Source organism: Hirundo rustica, chromosome 6, assembly GCF_015227805.2.
Source record: "Hirundo rustica isolate bHirRus1 chromosome 6, bHirRus1.pri.v3, whole genome shotgun sequence".
NCBI lineage: Eukaryota > Metazoa > Chordata > Aves > Passeriformes > Hirundinidae > Hirundo > Hirundo rustica.
The window spans coordinates 42,885,064-42,897,639 of NC_053455.1; the positions used below are offsets into that span (position 1 = coordinate 42,885,064).

Genomic DNA, 12,576 nt, shown 5'->3' on the forward strand with positions numbered 1-12,576 from the left:
GATAATTGCATTGCCCCTAACAGTTTCATATTCCTTCATAATTAAATAAACAGCTTGTAAATTGCAGACCACAAAGTGCCTGTATTCCACTCTTACCTTAAGGGGTTTCCATAGTTACAAGGACAAGAAGTTTAACCATCATTTGCCAGACTCGAGGCTATTTGAAGCCTTAACTTTTTAACTCGCGCCTCTTTTTCTCTTTGTTGCTTTGTTTATTAACAGAATGAGGGAGTAATTCGGACTCAGTTAGCCGCTACAAATGCAATGACGCAAAATGGACTCTGGTGTTTTAGTGTGTTGTTAGCTGGGTATGTTTTTCCCAGAAGGTATTTTGAAATGATACATACCAGCAATATAGCCTATTGTTATCAAGGTTATGAAATACCTACCAAGCACTTCTCCAACTCACCATGAAATAATTCAGCACTTAAAAAAGGAAAATAGAAAAACTCCATTCTTGACACATCATCATGGCATAGAAGTATTTAGGCAGATACCTATTTTAAATCATACTCCAGAAAAACACTGATGCAGGTTTTCCATATACTGCTTTAATGTAGTTTCTTTTAATTCCTCAGTCTCCTCTGTTTTACCTAATAGAAAGTGGATTTGAAAAACTGCAGTTGTTATGGTACAAACTCGATCTTTTAATGCCACTGAAATGGACAATTCTCTGATTTGCTAATATCAAAGTAATCTTCAAATCTTTTTAAATTACTGTGGATTTTACTAGAGTATCTCTGTTGCCAAGAGATAGAGAAGTATAGAAAGTATAGAAAACCTGTTCATCAAACTAAAATATTTTTGTATACTTGTCTATGTTATCTGCTGAGGTCAAGAGCTCGTTAAGGCTCAGAGCATGATGTGTATGGGTGACAAGAATACTCAGCATTAGCACATTCAGGAGACAAGTGCAAATATTTTAATTTAGGAAATTATGTTTCGGACTTTAAAAACTAGGTTCCAGTTTTCTGGGGTAAGGATGAAACTTTCTTAAGTACAGGTGTGTACTCTAATTGTTTTTTTGTGGTTTTTTTTGTTTGTTTGTTTTTTTCTCTTCATTATACTGGCTACAATTGTATATGCATTCTTAGGTTGCTCTGACCTGACATCTCCCACATCTGCTTTTATCATTTGTGAGTAGTGAGAAAATTCTGGAAGTACTCAGGGCTAATAGCTTGGATTCCATGAGCCTTGCACACTTTAGCTTTTCCATCTTTGAAAAGACACAAACTTTAATATTACATATACTTAGAGTGCAGATTTTTACCTGCCAATTTGAAATGTTCTAACACACTTTTGAAAAGGATATTAATTTACAAATTAATGTTTCCATGTATAAAAATTATAATATTCTACCAGACCAAAACTAGTTTGTTTGAAATAAAGTATCATTGTACTGTGTTAAAATAAATGTTGTTAAATCACTGCTATAACCAAAAAATATTAAAATATTTAAGAAAATAACCCCAGTCTGACAGGACTAAAACCTGCACTGTTTTGAACCAGTGCTTTAGAACAGCACATGATTTTTTATTAAGAGTTGTTGTTATGCTAATTTTGTTGTGGTTATCAGATGCCTTCCTAAAATGGATATGTGATTTTAGTTTGATAATAAATGAAAAAAGAATAAGAAAGCGCAGTTATAGAAATAGTGCAGTTTAATTATTGCTCACTGAGATACTTCTGCCATAAGAGAGGGAAATCTTGAGGGTGCTTGTATGACTTCCCCTTATATCATGGTGGGCCCCTGAGGTGCCGTGACAGACTTCTGTAATTAAGAGAATTTTATTATCAGGCTATTGTAAAATTTCTATTTTTCAGTTGCCTGTTTTCCCCTACATAAATATCTGTCCAGAAGGTGATATGAGATGAAACAAACAACAAAATTACAGAGAAAATGTATTTTACCAACTAAATTAGTGAAGTAAAATGGAACTTCAGTAACCCAGGGGGATCAGTGATAAGGTAGAAAACCTTTTTAACTTTATGTAATTGGTTTGAATCAAGCCCGAATCAATACAGAACAAAAGTTACTAATGTCTACACGGGGTCTCGAGAAAATGAATCCAAATTAACTTTGAAAAGGGACTAACTAAACTATATTACATCCTTTTATGGACACTCTTAATTGAAGTTACAGTGGCCTTGATTCAATTTAGCTGAAATTAAATTCTAAATAAGAATGTCCACACTAATATTCAATGCAGTAGAATTAACTCACTTAAAAGTTAATTCCAATTAAAATTCTAGAATGTTTCTGGGTACACTAGAACCAAGCTGTATTGTGGTGGATTTTGTGAAAGAATATTAGTTCATAGTGAAAAGTTTGCAGATTGCTCCTATTTATACTGCTGTGAACAGTCTGAACAGAGAGGTTAGGATTGTTTTGTCCTCATCACCCTTGGAGGGACTCCCTGGAGTGACATCCAGGGAGAGGACAACAAAGAAGTCATATAATTCCTCTTAAGAAATCTGTTTGACCTAAAGAAATATTCATTACATATCATCTGAGGTTTTCTATGATTTTCCTGTGAAATTAGTTCTATTGAGGATACAAACTATGAATTATACTTAAGAGTAAAGTTATATTTATAAATTAAGAGAAATGCCAGACTGATTGTGATTCGAACATTGTGAAATACCTGAATTTCTAGCTAAAATGAAAATATTTTTGCTTGGACCAATATGCACACAAATTCTCATTTTTAAAATTTTTATTTTGTGTTAATTTCCTTTACCTGATGTTAAATAGAAAACTTTAAACATTTGGAAGAAATGAGAGCGGAAACAAGAAAACATGCTAGAAAATGAGGTGGATGAAATAAAGCTGTTTTCTGTATAACAAAATGAAAGACAAGAAGGAAAAGGCAGACTGGGTCAAACTCACCCTTGATTGAACTCCCCTGAAATCAATGGTGATTCAGGAGGATTGAATGTGTCCAATCACATTTAGGTCTTTCAGATCAGTGTCCTAGTGATTCAGCTGAGTCTTAAAAGGCTTGCAAGAGAGAACTGGGAAGTGTCTAAGGGACAGCAATATCCACTCTGCCTCCTACACTTAAATGCTTCAAGAGGCCACGGAACTATGTCCCAGAACAAAACAATGGAACGTATAAAGAGGAGAATAATTTGCATTGTGAGTGTTTTGATTTGTCTGGTCTCATGAGTAATCAGTTTGCATTGCAGGGCTGTCTATTTAGCCTGCTTTGGCGTCCACCGTATTTAACTAAAAATAAAATAAAAAACAAATAGATAAAAACTGCTGGGCTTTGAAACCTCCCAGGTTTTTAGACATTATTGCAATGGCTCCCTTAACTGTTGTTGAGACTTTTAAAGTCCTACAGCAGTGAAAAAGGAAAACTGATTTTTAAGAACATAGATCCAGTTCTATAATCACAGTCATAGGGTTTCATTGTAAACCAATCTGTTTTTAAAAAGCCAAACACCTCTGACAGGAGTCAATCCATGAAGAAATAAAAAAATCATTTTAGGAAGAGGAAGATACGAGATCTACTGTAAACCATTTCACTGATTTTGCATGATGATGCATTGTAGTTCTCTGTTGAGAGCATAGCATGCGCTCCTTTTTTGATGACAAAAGCATCCCGTGGATAAAGAGAATGGTATCATTGTACTGTGTAGGGGCAGGGAACAGCACGCAAACTGTTTGCACTGCTCTTGAACTGAGAGCTCAAGTCCTTGAGGGTTCAGCCAGGTGGAAAGGTATTTCCAGAGAGAGAAGAGGGGAGGTGAGGCGGGCAGGAGGTTGTGGTGAGTGAATCCCTGGCAGCGTGGTTCCATCGGCCCAACCGTGCACAGCCATATGGGGACACACACATGAGGCTGCTGGAGCATTTGCAGAGCAGATGTTGGTAGAGGATTTCTGACCCCAGTGGAACTCCCTGCCCACAGTTCAGTCTCTGTTCTGGGATGAAGGTTAACCCTCATGTGTTTCAGTGCTTTGTGCAGCTAAAGCATATTGTGTGCGTGTCTCTACACTGAAATTCCCTTGGCTGCTTCTGCTGGCACTGCTGCCAAAAGGGGATCAGTCTCAGGCCCTCGGAGCATTCAGAATTCCTGAAAAGAGAGTCAAAAGAGTTACTTCTGCATAAGGTCATCCTGGGATTTGGACCTACTTTTATTGCTGTATTCCAAGCTCTGTTCCCTACAGAAACTATTTTCAATTCTCTGTTGCTGATGCTACTGGAAGAGACTTGCCAGCATAATTAGCTGCTTGATGCACCTAGCTCCTCCTCACATGTTTGGAAATCTGCTGTTTAATTTGCAACTGTAGCATGGCTTGTTTTTTGAAAAAATGCAGATATCATTGCAAAAGGTTTTTCTCTCAGAAAACCTCTTTAACAGGGTGTGAGATACAGCATACATAACTGTGCTATACAGAGTGAAGCAAAGATGCATTTTCTGAATGCATCCACATATTTTTCAACTTGAAAAAATTTGAAAAAAGTGATTTGAATTCTTCTCATCCTGAAATTTTCTAGGACATGGCTGAGGGAGAATTTTTGTGATTTAATAGTTCTTCAGCCGAGACTTCACTGTGATGTATTGTGATGACATAATTTTACTGTGATAGTTTAGCACCTGATACTTAGTAAATTCTGTGTATGTTTTCAATACAGTACATATAACATCACATCTCATTTTTTTTCATGGCAGCTGTACAGCATGAACCAAAGTGTGCTAGATCATTCTGTATCTTACACCATATATTGAGATAAACCCATGGTCTTTGCACTGCACATCTCTGCTGCTGGGACCATTATTCACAGACCCACAGAAAAGACAGAAAGCAAAGTAGGAGTTGCCAACCGCAACTAAACTGCCGGTGATCCAGCTAAGGGTCACTGGAGCTTGGGGAAATATCTTTGACACCTGCCATACCTCATTAGGCAGATCTTTGGAGATGGTGTTGAGGTTCTCTTCTGTTATCAAAGCCCCCCATTACAGGAAAATCCTTTAGCAATCAGAGGGAGCATAGTCACTTTCTCCTGGTATAGCAAAAGGAGAACAAAGCACATGAGGCCCAAGACCTAATTTAAAAAAAAAAAAAAAAAAAAAAAAAAGGTACTATTACAATGCCCATAAGGAAGGTATCTCTGCATACACATTTGGCAAAGTTACATTTCAATAGGGTAGCTACAGCATCCTTCAAGCTGTCCCTAAGGAAAGCTGCACTGTGCATCGCTGCAGAGGTAGATTATCTCTGTTATTCCTTGCTTCATCTTCTGCACTGGATCTTAAGAGGGCACTCTTTTTAGCTCAGAGGAAAATGAGTAGCACATCAAGTAACAAAGAGTCAGATAAGCTGTGCAGAGGAGAACGTGCATATCAAATGTCAATTTCAGAAAAAAAGAAATTATTTCTGTACAAATAGAAAACCAACCAAACAACTCTCTATATATGTCTGGAAATGTCTCCATGGCCATAAAGAGAATATACATTATTGTGCTAAGAAAACAGATGATATATGCTCTGGTAATTAGAGCAGTGCCACAGAAGGACTTAAGGTCATGTTTGGAAACACATTTGATAATTGTACTGTGTCTGGGAAACCGACTGTGCAGTAAGGAAATTCTTAACATTTTACGCTAAAGTTTTGACTGTACAGCAGAGGGCACTCGTGGTATTGAATTGACCATAGAGTTGCTATTTTGGTACAAGAAAAATGGGGAAAAAAAATTACTTAGAAGACGAAGAGGTGTCAACAAAGACTAAAGAAGCTGGTTGATGGTCTGTGTTCCATGTGTGGGTTTGTAAATCTAAACCTTCATGTGTCTCTAGCATAAATAGGTATTGAATAGTAAATTACTCTTGTACGGAGCTCCAGATGGATCTTTATGTAAAGCCCATTAAAATATTTCCATAACACCCTTCAAGGCTTTAAATTAATTTTCCACTGTGATTTTATGCTAGCTAATTTTTTTTCCAGGCTATTTCCAAGATATTTATGATTTAAAATTATCCTGATATGAAATACCTGCACCAAGACTTCCTGAATATTTAAGCTCTGAGCTCTGGAAAGCCACCAGTATAAAAGAAAGGGGTTTTTTTACTACGTTCTTCCTGCCACTAGGAATCTTAGTGCCGTATGTCAGCCTCATGCAAACCTCACTAGCTGGAAGTGAGGACTAGCAAGGTGTTGTCTAGTATATTTTCGCTGGTCATGGTCACTTTTATTGGATCATCAGCTCCCCTGTACTTTAGCAGCACCAAGTCCACTTGGTGTGGTCTTGTCCTAAAAAGTGCATTTTGCTTCTTGTATTGCCAAAGAGGGGAGAAAGTCAAGTAATATAAATAAATCCAAAGTTAAATAAAATGGTGGCTGCAAAACTAAGTTTGCTGTCATTGCCTCCAGGAAAATCTTGCAGAGGGATGGCAATATTGATATTCTGTACTTATGTATTAAACCATCTATGTCTTAGACAGACACAGAAAGGTGAAACATGGGAAAACATATCTAGAACTCTGTATTCACATATCACAAAATTGTGATCCTATCTTCAAAATTATAGACTCAGAGAAGCTATCATTTAGTCAGTAACCAAACTTATATTTGAAGTATGCACAGATTTGAATTTTACAGAAACCTGACAGTGTCAGATCTCCCTGGAGGTCTTTGACAGATCGTTGTACTGAGGCATATGTTTGATTGAGACATCCCTAGCACAGGACTAGGGAGAAGAGTAAATGTAAAAGCCACAGGCGATTTTGGCCTTCAGTACAAGGAAAAAGCTGTTCTATGTGAATGATTCACTGTGTCAGTCAATAACCAAAAATGGGAAGGATATAGGGAATTTATCTTACGAAGATAAAAGCATTTATTTCAAAAATCTTTTGGCAACTGAGACACAGAAGTATTTTGGTTTGGGTTAGACAACATTTACTGATCAGTCTCATAACTGGATAATTTATTTGTTGTAATGATGTACTGCATTCAAGTAAAATGATTTTTTTTTTTTTTTCCCCATGGAGTGTATGTGTAGTGATGAAAAAGGAAGATTTGCTGGATGAAGAACTAGGTAAAGGAAATGTTGGGAGATGCCATCAGGTTCAAGTAATTGGAACAGGAGAAAAGTGCCTTGGAGTGCTTACAGCATGGCTTAGGATCATCAGCTCTATGGAGGCTCGGAAAGAGCAGCCGGAGGGACTTGGTGCAGACATAGTCTGATGTTGAGGGTGCTTGCTCTCCCATGGCCTTTCTTATTTCTCTGTCCCTTTTTTTCTACAAATGCTGTAGTTTTCCTGGTCCTTCAGGTAATCCAGGATAAAGGACTGAGAGCAGACAGTCACAAAAATAAAGGTAAAGAAACTGTATGACAGAGCTGGCCTTTAGTAGTGAATTGGTCTGAGAAGAAGATTCCTGTACCTCAGCAAGCCCCACATGCTGCCTGTGCCTCACCAGCCTCATACACGAGGATAACTGGGAGCTATGAAGGCAGACATAGATGGCTGAGTTCTCATCCCAGTTTCAGTGAAGACAAAAACATTGCACCAATGCAATGGTAAAATATTTGGTTTGTTGTGTTTCTGTGTCTCTTTTATTACTTGCTAATGAAATTCATTATTCAGCCCAAGTCCTTGGGTTAAAAGTTTTAGAAGAATTTTGAAAATGAGAAAGAAAAAACAAATTACTGGGGAAAAAAAAAAAAAAAAAAAGTGACAAAAATGCTAATACAATAAATTAGCTATCACAGATGATGGTTAATTACTATTCAGCATCAAAATTAGTGGGTCACAGATCTTAACTAAGGACCTTAAATTAAACTTCAGCCTCTAACAGAGTTCTTTTGACCACAATAGGTTTTTCTTCATAACTGTGTAAGAAAGATGGGCACTATGGCCTTTGCACATGCTTTTTGAAGATAGTTTTACTACACTTGGACTTTTGCAAGCAAATGTGAATTTTGGCGCTTAGAGAGCTTCTCCATACATGCTGCTCAGCACCTCTGAAGAGATAAGCGACCCTGTGAGCCTGAAGTGAAAAGGAAGGTGTGTAGAGCATCCACTCCTCATCTAGTCTAGCACATTATCCTAAACCCATGAAGCTGATTCTCAGTAGTACAGATGTTGGCAGAGGGAAGGGATGGAGGGGTGGTAGCAGTAACATCTAACACTACAGCCACAGGGTTTTCCAGAGCCATGGGACTGAAGTGTAAGCTGCAGAGAGAAAAGTTGAGTGACTTGCTCAAGGTTGCAAAACACATTAGTTTCATGAATCTTTCATAACAAGAGTGATGTTTTATAAATAGCACATACAGAGAGATCAAACATATAGATGCAGCCCAGACTTTCTAGTTCCCCTCATAGTTTTTTTTACCATTATATTGGCTTTCTCTGCAGTAAATTATTAAAAATTAGATGAGAACACTTGCTAGCTCTAAACTGTTATAGCAGGTCTTTTAAAAATGCAGAAATGGACTCTCAAAAACACAATGTCTGAATATATAATTAGGAAAGAAAAAGTCTTTCATTAAATGAATTTCTGTGAGATGAAAGTTAATATATTTTCCTGGTTTGGGTTTTAGTTTGGTGGGGTTTTGTTTGTTGGTTTGGTTTGGTTTTTTGTTGTTTGTTTGTTTTTGTTGTTTGCTTTTTGTGGGGTTTTTGTTTTTGTTTTTGAGGGGGTGCTTTTTTAATGTGTTTTTTTTTTGTTTTGTTTTGTTGTTTTTTTAAATGGCTTGTTTGTTTGTTTGTTTGTGGGGTTTTTGTTGTTCGTTTTGTTTTGGTGTGGTTTTTTTTGTTGTTTTGTTTTGTTGTTTTTTTTTAAGAAACATCTCTTTTTTTACCCAAAATGAATCAATTTGGAGCCTGGAGTGGAAAACCATTGCCTTATGGTATTTCATTTTACTGAATATATATGTACTATCCATCTGGGTGCTCTAGGTTATAAATACGCTTCAAGCTTGCTGTAATTTCTAAGACTACACTTTTGGCTGATTTATAAGAAATTTCATTAATCTCAGCAACAGAGGAATCTTGAACTGAGCAGCAGATTGAAAATGAACCGAAGGCTGGGGACTATAAAAACTGCCACACATGAATCAGTACTGAAGTTCTTAAAATGGTAATGATCATTTGTGGTGTAAAGGTTTTTTTTCCCCTTTGCAGTAAGAATTTTTTGAGTGTTTTTTCAAGGTGCCAATGTAGCTGCCAACCCTGCAGCTACAGGGATATTTTTCATCATTTAAATAAATGGCTATTCTCCTTTCTGTGTTCAGTATACATTTGTTAATGGGTGTTTCTCTGCTGCTGGTGCCAAACAAAAGAATTCAAGAGGACATATCATTAAACTAGATGATGATGATCATCAGCATGCTTATTTATTATTATTATTATTATTCTGATAGGCAAGATCTTGCCCTGTCATCTGCATGACACTCAGTTTTGGAGACTTCTAGTTAAATTCTGAATCAGGAATCATGTTTATATAAAATTTTTTACCCATACCAGACAGGTCTCCACTTTCTTTTCATATTATCTGTTGTCTTGTCTTGCAATGTGTAAAAAAGGTTAGCACCTTGAATACTCTGATCGTTCCTATCTTAATAGATTCCTATGTTACTAACTTTTGCCTTTTGAGATGCTTGTCCTTTCTTTCTACTCCCCCCATGAGATACATTGCTTTTAGGTATTCATTGTGGCTGAACTTCTTATCTGCCATCCACTTATGTACATTGTACATTGGAATGTGCAGGAGAAATAATGTATGGCTATTTCTTATCTCACTGCCGGTTGCAACTGATATACATATCTGTACAGAAAAATAATATTAGAAACTATGCCTGCTCTCACTATCGAATTTCAAGAAATTGATAGAGTTGACTGAAAGGACTCGAGAAGCCTTTGTTAAGGGAACACAATTATTTGAGATTAATTTAATGTTCTCCTTCTCCTTTCTTCCTTTCTTTCAGACGATTCAAACTCCAGAAGGACCAACACCAAATAAATTATGAATGTTGAACAAGATGACCTTACATCCACAGCAGATAATGATAGGTCCTAGGTTTAACAGGGCCCTATTTGACCCCCTGCTTGTGGTGCTGTTGGCTCTTCAGCTTCTTGTGGTGGCTGGTCTAGTAAGGGCTCAAACTTGCCCTTCTGTCTGCTCCTGCAGCAACCAGTTCAGTAAGGTGATTTGTGTACGGAAAAATCTTAGAGACGTGCCAGACGGCATCTCCACCAACACCCGGCTACTCAATCTCCATGAGAACCAGATCCAAATCATTAAAGTTAATAGCTTCAAACATCTGAGGCACCTAGAAATCCTGCAGCTCAGCAGGAATCACATCAGAACAATTGAAATAGGGGCTTTCAATGGTCTGGCCAATCTCAACACTTTGGAACTCTTTGACAATCGTCTGACCACTATCCCAAATGGGGCTTTTGTATACCTGTCAAAACTGAAGGAACTGTGGTTGAGAAACAACCCCATTGAGAGCATCCCTTCTTATGCTTTTAACAGAATCCCTTCTCTCCGGAGGTTGGATTTGGGGGAATTGAAAAGGCTTTCATACATCTCAGAAGGTGCCTTTGAAGGTCTGTCCAACTTGAGGTATTTGAACCTTGCCATGTGCAATCTTCGAGAGATTCCTAACCTTACTCCACTAGTAAAACTGGATGAGTTAGATCTTTCTGGGAATCACCTGACTGCCATCCGGCCAGGTTCTTTCCAAGGGTTAATGCATCTTCAGAAATTGTGGATGATACAGTCCCAGATTCAAGTGATAGAAAGGAATGCTTTTGATAATCTTCAGTCACTTGTAGAGATCAACCTGGCACACAACAATCTAACACTACTGCCTCATGACCTGTTCACACCACTCCGCCTAGAGAGGATCCACTTGCATCACAATCCTTGGAACTGCAACTGTGATATCCTTTGGCTCAGCTGGTGGATTAAAGACAAGGCACCCTCCAATACTGCATGCTGTGCCCGTTGCCACACGCCTCCCAGTTTAAAAGGAAGGTACATTGGTGAGCTGGACCTGAATTACTTCACATGTTATGCTCCAGTCATAGTGGAGCCACCAGCAGACCTCAACGTCACAGAAGGCATGGCTGCAGAGATGAAATGCCGGGCATCGACCTCCCTGACCTCCGTATCTTGGATTACTCCAAATGGATCTGTAATGACGCATGGGGCATACAGAGTTCGGATTGCTGTGCTCAGTGATGGCACATTAAATTTTACAAAAGTAACTGTGCAAGACACGGGTTTGTACACGTGCATGGTGAGTAACTCTGTTGGGAATACCACGGCTTCTGCCACGCTGAATGTGACCGCCCTGGATAACCCTGGTTACACGTACTTTTCAACCGTCACGGTAGAGACTGTGGAACCTTCTCAGGATGAGGCGCAGACCACAGAGCAGGTTGGGCCCACACCAGTTACCAACTGGGAAACCATTAACATGACAACCTCACTCACTCCACAGAGCACAAGATCAACAGAAAAAACATTCACCATTCCTGTGACGGACGCAAACAATGGGATCCCAGGAATAGATGAGGTTATGAAGACTACCAAAATCATAATTGGTTGTTTTGTGGCTATCACTCTCATGGCTGCTGTGATGCTCGTAATTTTCTACAAAATGAGGAAGCAGCATCACCGGCAGAACCATCATGCTCCAACACGGACTGTAGAGATCATTAATGTGGATGATGAGCTTACAGGTGACACACCCATAGAGAGTCATTTGCCCATGCCAGCAATAGAGCATGAGCACTTAAATCACTATAACTCTTATAAATCTCCTTTCAACCACACAACAACAGTTAACACAATAAATTCAATACACAGTTCAGTGCATGAACCGTTATTGATCCGAATGAACTCAAAAGACAATGTTCAAGAGACTCAAATCTAAAACATTTATGACATTAAGGGGTGGGGTGGGGGGACAACAAAAGGTGGTTTATAAAACAAATGACACAAATGACTGGGCTAAATCTACTGTTTCAAAAGTGTCTTTACAAAGAAAAAGAAATTTATTTATTAAAAATTCTATTGTGATCTAAAGCAGACAAAATTATGTGTATTCCTCAGAACCTGTTTTTGCTGCAGTTATTTACCCTCCTCCTTCCCGTTTTCCTGCCCAACCTACCCTGACTCCCATTTGCCATATTTTTCATAGGAGATCTTGATTCCCTAAAAGAACTGATCTAGGAAATTTTGTAAGAATTCTGTTACACTTTGGGAATTTTTATGGTGAATTCTAGTGGTGAGATTCGGTCTATTTTGTCACTTTCTCTTTTTTCTTTTATTTTCTCATGCCCGTTCTGAAATTATTCAGCAGAGAATGGAGTAATAACAGTAACTTTGAGAGTGAGAAAAACAAGTAAACCTTTTTTTGCTCCATGTAATGATTTGCTCTGTATCTACCAAAAGCACCATTCTGTGAAAAAAACGGAAAAAAAAGTAAAAAAAAAAAGAAAAAAAAAAACCAACCAAAAATTAATTTACTTGTGAAAGCCTATAAAACCCATGATCTTTTAAGCAATTCTAGAACCAGAATTTGTAGTTCAAACACTAAACTAAGATTATAAATA

The 12,576-nt window shown here is 37.9% G+C and overlaps 1 protein-coding gene across 8 annotated transcripts in view; it reads left to right on the forward strand.

Annotated features, from left to right (window-relative positions):
- Positions 1-12,506, forward strand: part of LRRC4C (leucine rich repeat containing 4C) — a 508,382-nt gene extending 495,876 nt beyond the window's left edge. For 7 of the 8 annotated variants that reach the window (XM_058421147.1, XM_040068321.2, XM_040068324.2 and 4 more), the window contains one exon: positions 9,936-12,506. In XM_058421147.1, coding sequence (XP_058277130.1) covers positions 9,978-11,894 — 1,917 coding nt within the window. In that variant the 5' untranslated portion in view covers positions 9,936-9,977 and the 3' untranslated portion in view covers positions 11,895-12,506. Of the gene's footprint in view, positions 1-7,989; positions 8,014-9,935 lie in introns of those variants that run through there. The other variant, XM_040068326.2, reaches the window with a different exon arrangement.
- The last annotated feature ends 70 nt before the right edge of the window (positions 12,507-12,576 follow it).